At 52.1% G+C, this 13,512-nt stretch overlaps 1 protein-coding gene across 4 annotated transcripts in view; it reads left to right on the top strand.

The window, feature by feature from the left end:
- The window catches only part of Trpv4 (transient receptor potential cation channel subfamily V member 4), a 40,160-nt gene that overhangs the window by 19,088 nt on the left and 7,560 nt on the right, over positions 1-13,512 (top strand). For all 4 annotated transcript variants that reach the window (XM_017802164.2, XM_029554036.1, XM_029554035.1 and 1 more), the window contains 9 exons: positions 4,665-4,817; positions 6,088-6,228; positions 6,961-7,259; positions 7,985-8,164; positions 10,180-10,338; positions 10,538-10,630; positions 10,906-10,979; positions 11,625-11,790; positions 11,995-12,061. In XM_017802164.2, the coding sequence (XP_017657653.1) occupies positions 4,665-4,817; positions 6,088-6,228; positions 6,961-7,259; positions 7,985-8,164; positions 10,180-10,338; positions 10,538-10,630; positions 10,906-10,979; positions 11,625-11,790; positions 11,995-12,061 (1,332 nt within the window). The remainder of the gene's footprint in view (positions 1-4,664; positions 4,818-6,087; positions 6,229-6,960; positions 7,260-7,984; positions 8,165-10,179; positions 10,339-10,537; positions 10,631-10,905; positions 10,980-11,624; positions 11,791-11,994; positions 12,062-13,512) is intronic.

Genomic DNA, 13,512 nt, shown 5'->3' with positions numbered 1-13,512 from the left:
ACTCATTTATTAGTAGGTAAACCAAGTCTACCCGCAGGGGTTCCAACCCCACCTTTACACTTAAGCGGAGAGTGTGGCTTTTCCCAGTCAGTCTCTTTACCTTTAATCTGGAGAACCGTGAAAGTGGCCTGGTTGATGAGGAACAGTCAGGGTCCCTTACCCCGTCGGGGAGGGCTGGAGGGTGGCAGGCAGCTGGTCTACCCCACACTCACTAGTCCCCAATGCCCTGGACTACCACCACCCAGCTTTCCCTTCCCCCGGGATGTGTAGCCTGTCCACGTCCAGAACCCTCCATGGAGCCCAGCTCCCTCTGAGCTGCCCTGACCTCTCCCCTATAACACAGCATGTTGTCTGTGAGCCCCTTCTCCAAGCCAGCACATGGTGACCAAGATGATTTTTCCCTGTTTATTTATTTTATTTTGCTTTTATCAATCTGATTCTTTAAAAATTTTTCTATTCATTTATTTTTCCTTTACGTGTATGAGTGTCTTGCCTGTGTGTATGTAAATGCACCATGTGCATGCATGGATGTGGAGGCCAGAAGAGGGCCCGTGTAGCTATGGCAGTGTTAGCTGTCATGTGGGTGCTGGGAACTGAAACTTGGTCCTCTGTAAGAGCAGCCAGTGCTCTTAATGACTGAGCCATGTCTCCAGTGCTCAATCTGATTATTTTTATGTGTATCAGTGTATTGCCTGCATGCCCACCCCTGTCGAATGCAGTGCCTGCAGGGGTCTGAAGAGGGCGTCAGGCTCCTCAGGAACTGAGTTACAGAGGGTTCTTAGCTGTCATGTGGGTGTTGGGATGTGAACCTGGGTCCTTTAAGAGCAGCCAGTGCTCTTAATCACTGAGCCATCTCTCCAGCCCCCCTCAATCTGTGCTCAATGTCCAGGGCTATGTCCTCCACAGACGATTATTGGATTCTGTAAAAAATACTTTCGATGCCTGTGGAGGGTAGTTCATTTTGGGGGTACAAGCTTGAAGTTTCAGGAGGTCACAAATTGGTGGCAGTGTAAGACTCACCCTGGCCACATCCTTCCCTGCAGTGTTCCCCGTATATGAGGCAAGGGTGGCACTCTAGCGGCAGGGCCCACCTTGCAGTTTCTGGCAGGGCAGAGCCCCACTGAACTGGTCTTCCAAGCATTTGGCTTCTCTAGGGTTCAGGGTTGAGTAGGAGGCTCAGCTCAGTCCAAGAATCCCCAGAAAGTGTCTGGGCATGAGCTTGGGTGGGGGACTCTTGGCTAGGGGGACTCTTGGCAATCTGCCCTGAGGTTGCAGTGTGAGTGTGGGGGGCCCTGGGATGCCGACTAAGCTGCAGGGCCTCACTCATTAAGCCCTTCCTAGGGTCCCCGACCGGCTTCTCTATTTATTCCTTGTTCTCAGGCCAAACAGGGCCCCTAAACTGTACAGGCCTCAGAGCCTGGATCCGCTCCTGTGTGTTTTTCTGGCTGGAGGCAGATGAGCTCATCTAATTTCAGGGGTGTCTGGGATCCCCCACCAGCATAGTTTCACAACCTCCTGTTTGGCAATAGGCAATTTAGGGCCCCTGGCTCCGCAGGCCCCACAGCCAAAGACGCATCGCCACCTGGTGGTCGGTGGTGGAACTACGGATGCTGCTCCCTCTGGAGGAGGCTGCTCCTCGTGTCCAGCCCAGGATCTGCACTGGCAGCTCCCTCTCTGGTATAGGCAGTGCTGGAGGCCGTGGAAACTCTAACCCAGGGCTCAGTCCTTCTTTGGGCCGGCTGTGATTTGGATCACCTGAGTTCCTGGCTGGGCTCCTTTACTGGGTACTCAGCTCATGCTGTTGGGCCTTCATGAGGTACCAGGAGCTTGGGCTAGGTGAGGGGGTTGGACGATGAAGAATTGATGAGCAAGGCAGATGGAACCCTGCTCTCAAGTCATTCTCAGGCTCCCAGGTTGGACGGGAATTGACCAAGCAGCCACAGAAATAAATATGTAGTTACAAACTGTAAGGGTGTTCAACAAGAGGCTCTACTGGAAGGTTTGAGCTAGCCAGGGGAAATCTAAGAGGGCTTCCCGGAGGAGGTGACACTTGAGCTGAGTCTGAGTGAGTTGCACTAAGCATGTGAAAAGAGGAAGAAGGAGGAGTGAAAGGATAGCCAGTACAAAGGTTCTGTGGCCCATTGTGACCTCTGGAGTGTCTCTGGGGTAACTAGCAGCTTCTGCGTGGAAAGTAGATGAATGGAGGCAAGAGAGACTAGGGGCAACCAAGGAGGTGTCTTGGGGCTTGTGAGAGACAGTGTCTAGGCCAGGGTGGTGGCAGCAGAGATGGGAGGCCATGGGGGTGGCTAGAAAATGGGTAAAATAGACATGATGGGGTGGCCACAGGGGAGAAGGGAGGACAAAGCCAGGGATGGCAAATCAGGTCTCTGACTGGATGGGTACAGCATCCTCTGAGAAGGGGACTTGCAGGCTGGGAGAGGGGCTTGGGTTGCCATGGAGAGCTTTGAGTTGCTTGGCAACATGATAAAACAGACAGACATCACCCCTAGGCCAGAGCTGTGTGGGGTGTCTGTGCATCTGCACAGCCCCCAGGGGCTTTGGCCAGAGTTCAGGGCTAGCCCTTCCACCTGATGCACATGGGAATCTGGCATCACTGATTCATTCAACAAACAGTTGGGTGCCAGGGCACAGCAGAGAACAGTCAAGGAGACAGACTCTCAAGGCACCCTCACTCTTAAGGGCTGGGAATGGAGTTTCCCAGGCTTCAAGCTCTCCCTGATGACACCTGGCATGTGGGGAGATGGCCTTGCCAGGCCCCCTGCAGGATACCAACTACAGCATTGATACTTATGGAGGGCTGACTGCTGCCTGAAGCCCAGCTAATCACAATTTTGATTAGTTCATCGATTACCCCTGGGCTTCGATTCAACTAGAAAGGAAGCAAAGACTGGAACCCCAAGGTGCCTGGCTGTGGAGCTGGCCCTCACCCCACACCTGTGGCTCCCACTTGGGAGCCATTTCTAGGCTTGACTCACAGGGGAGTTTGCTTTTCATCAGTTCTTTGGAGATAGAAACCAGTTCCTATAGCCATGCACCTCATAGTGAGGGAAAAAACTTATGAGGGGGCATTGGAAAGAATTGGAGAGAGGTGCCAGGGACCCACACACCAGGCAGTAGAACTTAGTGAGAGGTTGGATGGCAGCTGAAACATTCATACTCTATCACCACATCTGTGGGACACCCCCCCTGGACCTGCTCCCTCCTAAAATGATGTCACGTTCTCTGCGCATTCAGCACATGCTTGGGGGAGCACTGTGGTCCTCTACTCCCCTCTAGGGGTGTTAGTATAAATGTTTCATGCAAAAATGGTTCTATGTTTCTATAGGTGGGCAAATATTACCTGGTATGACTTACTTTCAGATATCCATATCACTGGGCCAGTTAAAGGCAAGGGTTGGGGAGATGCCCATGCACAGTAAGCAACGTGCCTGCTGCACAAGCCTGAGGATCTGAGTCAGGATCCCCAGCACCCACATGAAAAGGCGTGGTGGTGCATGTCTGTAATCCCAACACTGGAGAGGTGGAGACAGGAGCGTTCCTGGGATCAGTCTAGCTGAATCAGTGAGCTTCGGGTTCAGTGAGAGACCCTGCCTCAAAAAATAAGGTGGGGAGCTGGAGAGATGGCTTAGCAATTAAGACACTGACTGTTCTTGCAGAGGACCTGGGTTTGGTTCCCAGTGTCCACAAGGCGGCTCATACCCATCCTTAACTCCAGTTCCAGGGGATCTGATGCCCTCTTCCGACCTCCAGAAGCACCAGGCATGCATGTGGTATACTTACACACATGCAGGAAAAACACTCATACGTATAAAATAAAAACACATTGCTGGGCGTGGTGGCGCACACCTTTAATCCCAGCAATCGGGAGGAAGAGGCAGGCTGATCCCTGTGAATTCAAGGCCAGCCTGGTCTACATAGTGAGTTCCAGGACAGCTGGGGCTACAGGGAGACCCTGTCTCAAAAAGACCAATAAAATAAAATAAGGTGGAGAGCAATTGAAGGTGACACCTAAAGTTGACCTCTGGCCTCCATGTACATGGACCACATGTACATACATACAGAAAGGATGGAGGGAAGGGAAGGAAGGGAAAGGAAGGACAGAAAGGGGATCTAACTATCCTGTGGTAACGGTGTATGGTTGGCTTGGGAGTCTTATTTTTTGTTTGATTTGTTTCTGTTTTTTTTCTTTTAGTGGTGCCTCTTCCACGCTAGGCAAGCTCTCTACCACTGAGCTACACTCCAGCCTAGTTGGCTCTATGTTCCTATTTACTTGATTACAAAGCCCTTTTTAAAATGCCCTCAAGTGCAAGGATATGGTGGCACACACCTGTAATCCCAGCACTCTGGAAGCTGAGGCAGGAGGACTGAGGTTCAAGGCCAGCCTGGGCTTTATAGTGAGACCCTGTCTTGAAAAGAAATCTCCCCCAAACACGATTTATTAAATGCCAATCTGTAGGCTGTAGTCTCCCTCCCCCATGTCAAAGCCTATCTACTGTCATAAGTTTACTGACACTGAGATAGAGGCACTGTATCCCCACCAGACAGGCAGGGGGTGGGCTCAGAGAGGAGTGTGGCAGCCAGGCCCTGTTCCTGCTCCCAATCCAGAGCCCCCTACTGAGCCCTGCCTCTTCCAACTGCCTCAGAGCCCTCCACAGGGAAGACTTGCCTGCCCAAGGCCCTGCTGAACCTGAGTAATGGCCGCAATGACACCATCCCTGTGCTGCTGGACATTGCAGAGCGCACAGGCAACATGCGTGAGTTCATCAACTCGCCCTTCCGAGACATCTACTACCGAGGTGGGTCTGGCCTGGCAGTGCCCGTCTGCCCATGAAGCGGCTGTTGAATGAATGAATGAATAAATGTATGATCGAGGGAGCAGTAACCACTCCTCCACTTTGCAATTCTGAGCTGCCATGATGTGGTGGTCCATTGCTTTCCAGTGCTCATGAGAAAGAAAGCCAAACCCCAGAGGCCACCCAGAGGTTCTGCAGTGCAGGGCACTGAACCTGAAGCCCTGGGGGGTGGCATGGGGGGACACCAAGGCAACACATGTACAAGCTCTCTGCTCCCCAATTCTGAATGTCTATAAATCAAAGCTGGCCTTTCCAACTCTGAGATACCAAGATTCAAAGTCTACAAAGTTCCTGAGTGTGGGGGTGATAGGGCTGGACACCTCCACCCCCTCTGATTGCCGGGGTTGATTTGACTGATCCAGCTGGAGTCCCGTTCCTCTCTGACCACGCCATGGGCATCTCTCCCAAGATGTGAGTTCTGTCAGTGGTCCACAAGGAGCGCCTGCTCCTGTGCTCAAAGGATGCATTTTAAAGTCACAGTCAAAATTCTGAGGCTGGGTGAGGGGCCTGGAGAGATGCTCAGTGGATAAAAGCACTGGCTGAGCTTGCAAAGGACCTGGGTTTGGTTCCCAGCACCCACATGGCGGCCAACAACCATCCTTAACTCCACTTCTAGGGGGATCTAATGCCCTCTCTGGCTTCGGTGGACATTGCACACATGTGGTTCATTTACATACATGTAGGCAAAACACTCATACACATAAAATAAAAATGAATGAATAAAAAGCCAGGCGTGGTGGCCCACATCTTTAGTCCCTGCACGTGGGAGGCAGAGGTAGGCGGATCTCTGTGAGTTCAAGGCCAGCCTGGTCTACATAGTGAGTTAAGGTCAGCTGGGACTACAGGGAGACCCTGTCTCAAAAAGATAAAAAAAAAAAAGAATGAATAAAATCTTTTTTAAAAGTTCTGAGACCAGGAATCCATTGCTTCCTCTGGGGTTAAAAGTGTGTGCATGCGAGTTCTTACCTTTGAACCCACAAACTGTTCATTCTTTGAGGTTAAAGTTGCTCCAGAATGCAGCCAATCCCACGCTACATGCACCCTAAATTCCAAATCACCAGAACTGTCTACAGCCTGCCTGCTGCCTTCTGGTGATGCTGGCAAGGTCCAGCTTCTTGGTCCCCACCCCAGTGTCCACACCTCATTGTAGCCTGCTCTGCACAGGCCTGGCTGGGTCCCTGTCCTGCCTGAGCTAGCTGACTGTCCCCTCCAGGCCAGACCTCCCTGCACATCGCCATCGAGAGGCGCTGCAAGCACTACGTGGAACTGCTGGTGGCCCAGGGGGCAGATGTGCATGCCCAGGCCCGAGGGCGCTTCTTCCAGCCCAAGGATGAGGGCGGTTACTTCTACTTCGGTGAGTGGGGCCCTATGGGTCCTCGAAGCAGCTAGGGGTGGGAGAGACCCGGGCCAGGTTGGTGTCTACAGCCCTGTGACTCCTCAGACATACAGAGCTGCACTAGCCACAGGCCCAAACCACCCTGTGACATGGGTCCATGGATCCTGGTGTGTGTGTGGGGGCGGGGCTCCTGCTTGCTGAAGTGATGCCTGAGGGGGAAGCAGGGAGAGAGCTCTGAGTCAGGACCTGGTCCAGATTCTCACCCTGCCACTTCCCAGGCAGGTGATTGCACTTCCTGAGCCTCAGTTTCCCCATCTACAGTTGAGATCAGGAGAATCCCGAGGGCTGTGGTAGGGTGTCAGCACCCACCACCCTCCTATGCAGGTGTCCTTTACTCCCACTAACACTGAACAAGGTGTGGGATCTCTCGGCTCATATCACTGGCATGTTGTCACAGCTGGGCCAGTGAAATACCTGGAATGTCACCCTGCTGACACCATGGGTAATGTGGGACCCAAAGTCAATGTTCCACAAAGAATCCAGCCATGCCGAGTCCAGACCCACACAGCTTCCAGATTGCATGGCCACATCCCCAAATAGTCACACCTGCCTCTCTAGCAGTCATCCTGCAATGGCCCACAGCCAACTCTGCAGCTGCAGGTGGTAGCTTCTGTCCCCACGCCCAGCATCACAAGCAGAGCCCCTGTGGCTTCTGTCCCCCTCACTGATCCCGGATCCCCCCATCCCCAGGGGAGCTGCCCCTGTCACTGGCAGCCTGCACCAACCAGCCACACATCGTCAACTACCTGACTGAGAACCCCCACAAGAAGGCTGACATGCGGCGACAGGACTCCCGGGGCAACACCGTGCTGCATGCGTTGGTGGCCATTGCAGACAACACCCGGGAGAACACCAAGTTCGTCACCAAGATGTATGACCTGCTGCTGCTCAAGTGCTCCCGCCTCTTCCCCGACAGCAACCTGGAGGCCGTGCTCAACAACGATGGCCTCTCCCCACTCATGATGGCTGCCAAGACAGGCAAGATTGGGGTGAGTTGCCCACATGAATGCACACAAACACACCACACATGCAAACACACACATGCACAAAACATGTACCCAAACATATACATATGCATACATACTGTCTTAGTTTGTTCTTCACTGCTGTGACAAAACACTCTGACCAGTACCAACTTGGGGAGGAAAGGGTTTATTTGTCTTACATCTCCCAGGTCACAGTTCATCAGGGAGCCCAAGGTAGGAACTCAGGGCAGGAACCTGGAGGCAGGAGCTGGAGCACAGGCCATGGAGGAATGCTGCTTACAGGCTTGCTCCCTTGGCTCCTGCTCAGCCTGCTTTCTTATGCAACACAGGCCCACCTGCCCAGGGGGGGCACCACCCACAGTGGGCTGGGCCCTCCCACATCACTCATCAAGAAGATGCCCCTCAGACATGGCCACAGGCCAGTCCAATAGAGGCAATTCCCCGACTGAGGCTCCCTCAACCCAGGTGTGTCAAGTTGACACTAAAGCTATCCAGCACACATACACACATACATAGAGTGCATATCCACACAGAGTATACAATACACACACAGTGTACATGCATGCACACAGAGAGTATATACACACATGCATAGACAGTGCACACACACAGAGTGTACAGAGTGAACACAGAGTATACACACATTCACACACTGTATACACACATGTGCACACAGTGTAAACACATGAGCACACACACTCTCACCCATGCACATCCATCCCGTGCAGGTCTTTCAGCACATCATCCGGCGGGAGGTGACGGACGAGGACACGCGGCACCTGTCCCGCAAGTTCAAGGACTGGGCCTATGGGCCGGTGTATTCTTCGCTCTACGACCTCTCGTCCCTGGACACGTGTGGAGAGGAGGTGTCTGTGCTGGAGATCCTGGTCTACAACAGCAAGATTGAGGTGGGCACCAGGGTGGGGAGGACGGGCTGGTTGCGGCTGGGAGCAGGGCCAGAGCCATAGGGCTGGGGAGCTCCGTGACCTAAACTGGAAGGTCAATGCCAACTAAGCACCCAGGACTGTGTCCAGTACATAGGGAAATGAGCAGGGTTTATGGAGGATGGGCTTCGGGGCAGGTAGGGCTTAGTTGGGACCCTGGCTCTGTCCAGTACATGCTGTGTGACCCAGGGTACGACTTAACCTCTCTGAGTCTCAGTTTCTCTCTTTATAATGTGAAGAGAAGGGTGATGCCTACCCCACAGGATTGTTGGGGTTCCAGATGAGTTAATTTTAGAACAGTCTAGCACAGATGATCATTCCGTGTCAGCTGTTGTTAGTGATCGTGCTACAAAGCTTTAAAAGCCCTTCATTCTCACTCAGCAGTCTTTTGTGAACAATGTTCTGTGCCATGCAGTACTCTCCAAGAATACTGGTGCCCTGTGTGAGCATGCCACTTGCTTAACACCCTGCCCTCTGTTGTGACTCATCATGAGGAATATGCTGCAGTTACACCTTTGTGTCTACATACTCAGCCCTCAAACAGGATGTTGTACACATGGGTGGGTCGTGATGGGGAATGGGTGGCCCCCTCCCAGCCCTCCTTGTGGCCCAGGCTCTGTAGCCTGGGTTGTCCCTTCAAGGACCTCACTTCCTCCATCCCCGAAATGAAAATCCAACTTGTTGTATATCAGGGTTTGCAGGTTTGGCATATCTGGTACAAACTGATCAACTGGTCGTGTCTACTAGAACTGTATACAGCACTATTGTGCATGGCTCAATCGTTGATGTGTGCCCTGGGTTCAGAATTGAAGAATTATGATATGTCAATCACTGTCTTTGAGCTAAATGTCCCAGTCTTCTCCTTATATTAGACTTTCTGAGTATGGAACCCAGAAATTTATATTTTCAGCAAGCTGCCAACAGTTCAGTACCACTCATAGGCTGGGATTTGGGAAACATGAGAAAAAGTGATGGGAGGGTTGGTTGTTTTTAGTGACACTTTGGATTCAACCTGGGGCCTTGTATGTGTAAGGCAAGTGTTCTATCATTCAGCTATGTCCATAGGTTGGGTGTTTTTTGTTTGTTTGTTTTTTAGACAGGGTCTCACTATGTAACCTGACCAGACTAGGCTCAAACTCATAGAAATCCACCTGCCTCTGCCTCCTGAGTGCTGGTATTAAATGTGTGTGCTACCATGCCCAGTGTCCCTTGTTTTTTTTTTTGTTTTTTTGTTTTTAAAGAATCATCTATTTTATGTGTATGAGTATTTTGCCTGCACATATGTAAGTACACCATGTGTGTGCCTCATGCTTGCAGAAGCCAGAAGAGGGCATTGGATCTCTTGGAACTGGAGTTACAGGTGGTTATTAACTGCTGTGTGGGTACTCGGAACCAAACCTAAGTCCTCTGCAAGAGCAGCCAGTGCTCTTAACCGCTGAGCCATCTCTCCAGCCTACCCCTCCTTGGGTTTTTAGAAAGGCTTTTGCTATGTAGTTGAGGCTCATCTTGAACTTGTGTTCCTCCTGCCTCAGTCTCCCAAGTGCTGAGGTTACAGGTGAGTGACACCAAGCCCAGCTACGATAGATGTCATTATTATGTGTACATGCCATAGGGCTTATGTGGAGATCAAAGGACAATTTTGTGGAGTTGGTTCTCTCCCTTCATCTTTGTATGGGTCCTCTGGGGATTGAACTCGGATAACCAGGCTGAGTCATCTCCCTGGTCCATAATAGATGTTCTTTAAGGAGCTTTTGGTTCTCAGGTCTAGATTAGGAGGGAAAGGTTGAGGTAGAATTGCACAGAGCCTTGAACGCCAACTCTAGGAATCCATTGGGAGTGGTTTTGAATATTTATCCAACTCTCTATGGGTCCCAGAGTGTGGCAGGAGAATGGCTCAGAAAAGGAGGAGTGGAGGGAGGGGAGGCTGTGCTGCAGGGTCCTCGGCATGGTGAAGGCCATTGACACGCTGCCTCTCACAGAACCGCCATGAGATGCTGGCCGTGGAACCCATCAACGAGCTGCTGCGGGACAAATGGCGCAAGTTTGGGGCCGCATCCTTCTACATCAATGTGGTGTCCTATCTGTGTGCCATGGTCATCTTCACCCTCACTGCCTACTACCAGCCACTGGAGGGCACAGTGAGTGCTCAGGCTGTGCAGGGGCCGCCCAGGACTGGAGAAGGCATGGGGTAGAGAAGTGCCCAGCACCCAGGGAGCTCTGAGCATGAGGAGACCCTGATGAGGGGGCGGGGGCATACAGGTCAGAGGTTTGGGGGAGCATCTGGATGGGGCCAGATGTTGGGAGAACAGGTGAGAATCTGCTGCATCTTCTCCCCAGCCGCCCTATGCTTACCACAGCACTGTGGACTACCTGAGGCTGGCCGGTGAGGTCATCACCCTCTTCACAGGGGTCCTGTTCTTCTTCACCAGTGTGAGTGCTTGGCCCAGTGTCATCTGCCTGCCCAGCTCCTCCTCTTTCCCCTCCGCCCCTCCTTCTTCCTCCTTTTGTTCCTCCTCCTCCTCTCCCTCCTCGTTGTCCTCCCCCCTCCTCCTCTCCCTCCTCCTCTGTTCCCTGCTCTTTCCTCCCTCAGCAAAGCCCCTGGTCTCCTCTCTCTCCCACACTCTGCCTTCCTTTCTTCCGTCCCCTCCCTCTGCCCCAATTCCTCCTGGTTGCACTCCGGTCATGGGCCCTCTCCCCTCTTCCAGATCAAAGATTTGTTCATGAAGAAATGCCCCGGAGTGAATTCTCTCTTCGTTGATGGCTCCTTCCAGCTGCTCTAGTGAGTACGGATACCTGGATAGCCTTCCCGTGGCAGCGGTCATCTGGGTGGTAGGGAGACATGACAAAGTGAATTCATCCAACAAAACAGCCCTAATCCAAAGCGGGGGTGGCAAGGCCAAGGCAGGTAATAGGGTCTTCTAGATATGACACAGCCTGGTTGCTAGAGGCTACACACATACCACAGAAAGAATTTTGACCCCTTCTGCTGGTGATTAATTGCTAATGTCTGTTTGTGATTGAGAATTGTGAAACTGTCTGATTAGTGGGGAGAAGTGCTATGATTGATTAGTGATGTCTACCAAGGGCACAGAATATGGAAATTACTGCATGTGTGTTACATCTTTTCCATTCCCTGTAGAATTAGAGAACAATGAAATTTATTTAGCCACAAATATCCACAGAACCCTGACTGTTTCCCAACAATTCCCAAAGGCATGGCTTTGGGATCGATCGGCTGCAGAGCAAATTCACACTTATCAGTGGCCCAGTTATCAGGCCTCTGGCTAACTGAATGCAGAGGTGCCAGCTGCTCCATGTTCTCTTCTAGATGACGCTGGGACATGTTGGTACCCTGGAGGACATGCCTGTCCCTCCAGAGTCTCAGTGTCCCCTCTCTGCTCTGCCTCTCACCTCTGCTCTGTAGCTTCATCTACTCGGTGCTGGTGATTGTCTCTGCGGCACTCTACCTAGCAGGGATCGAGGCCTACCTGGCTGTCATGGTCTTTGCCCTTGTCCTGGGCTGGATGAATGCCCTTTACTTCACCCGCGGGCTGAAGCTGACGGGCACCTACAGCATCATGATCCAGAAGGTTCGGGACAGGGGACCCTATGACTCACCATGCATCTGTCCTATGGCCCATAGACCTGAGGATGCGGGCAGTGGGGGACAGCCAGCTTGATCCAACGTGGGGGTGGGATTGGGTGGAGCTTGGAGAGGATAGGCTGGGGGAGTGGGGACCTCAGGAAAAGAGATACCCATGTCTGCTCTTTCCTCTGTGACCCCTGGGAGTTAGATCCTCTTCAAAGATCTCTTCCGCTTCCTGCTGGTCTACCTACTCTTCATGATTGGCTACGCTTCAGGTGAGCATGGGGCCCAGGGGGGCTGGGTTTGGTGATACAAGGCCTAGAAGATGAGTAAATCAGGGCTAGGACAGCGGGCAGCCATGATGGAGACCCCAGTGTGCCAAGGCCAGCCAAGCCTCCTCCAGCCCTTCCAGAAAGTGCCTTCATCACCCCCCTTTACAGATAAGGAGTTTGAGGTCAAAGAGGTTACCTAAGCTACTCATGTTCAAAAGCTAGTAAATATAGGGTCAGCAAGATGGTTCAGCCAGTAAAGGGGCTTGCTGCCAAGCCTGTTGACCTGAGACCTCCCAAGTTGTCCTCTGATCACCATGTGTGTGTCATGGCATGGCATCCACAGTCATATACCCAAAATAATGGAATGTGATAAAAAATTTAAGTCAGTAAATGTGGAAGTGGCATATGGGCTCTTTCTACAAAGCAAGCTACGAAAACTTAGTATCTGGAAACCACATCAATTATCATTCTCGGGGTGGGTGGGGTGGCAGTGCTGATGGTGGCTGATCTTGACTGGCGGGTCACAGCCCACCAGCTAGTCTAGACCTCTGCTGGGGGACTTGGCTGTCTTCTATGTGGTCACTCACCTTCCTGCCAGCTAACCTGGGCTCATTCATGTGATGGTCTTTGGGCTCCAAAGATGCATTCCAAGTGTTGAAGCCCAGCCTGGCCCAGTGTCACTGTGATGTTCAAAACCAGTCCAAGGCCAGCTCATTTCTGCAGGAGGTGGGGTAGATTCCACTTCCACACAGCAGAGGCTGGAGCCACAGGGAGGGGCATAGGTGTAAGCCTGATGTCTGCTTCCTCCCATGTGCCTCTCTGTGCTGTCATAGTATGATACTGAGGCATGCTGGGATTGTCATGGCCTGGGCCAGGAAGGAAGGACCAGGGAATGGGGAAGCTGACTTAGCTTTTGTGTTGCTCCCTGAAAAGTGGATGTTTTATCATCCATGCCCCGCACTTAAGAGGGGAAATGGCTAATTTAGGCTGCGCTCAGCCACATTCCCATCTGGGATCTGGTTCAGCAACAAGAATCTGGTAGAAGGGACATTTTAACCCAGATGGTGGTGAAGTTCGGTGTGGCCATTTGGAGAAGCAGATAGGGAGACAGAGCAGAGTGCAGGTCTCTGTTTGCAGGGAGAAAACTAGGTAGAGTCAAGGATTCAGCCAAGGGGGGTGGTTAGCCCTATGGTGCTCCTAACTACAGAAACCGAGGCAAACACTTAGGGGCTAAAACTGAAGCGTAGTGGTCAGCTTGGTCCTAGGCCTTTGGCTGGGGTACACCAGATCCTAGGGTCTTGTCCTGGTTTGTTTCTTCATTGCTGTGACAAAACACTCTGACCAATACCAACTCGGGGAGGAAAGGGTTTATTCAGCTTACATCTCCCAGGTCGCAGTTCATCAGGGAGCCCAAGGTAGGAACTCAGGGCAGGAACCTGGAGGCAGGAGCTGGA

Source organism: Nannospalax galili, unplaced genomic scaffold, assembly GCF_000622305.1.
Source record: "Nannospalax galili isolate Female #2095 unplaced genomic scaffold, S.galili_v1.0 scaffold103, whole genome shotgun sequence".
NCBI classification, from domain to species: domain Eukaryota; kingdom Metazoa; phylum Chordata; class Mammalia; order Rodentia; family Spalacidae; genus Nannospalax; species Nannospalax galili.
The sequence above is the reverse complement of the archived record's forward strand: the minus strand, read 5'-3'. Positions and strand labels throughout refer to the sequence as shown.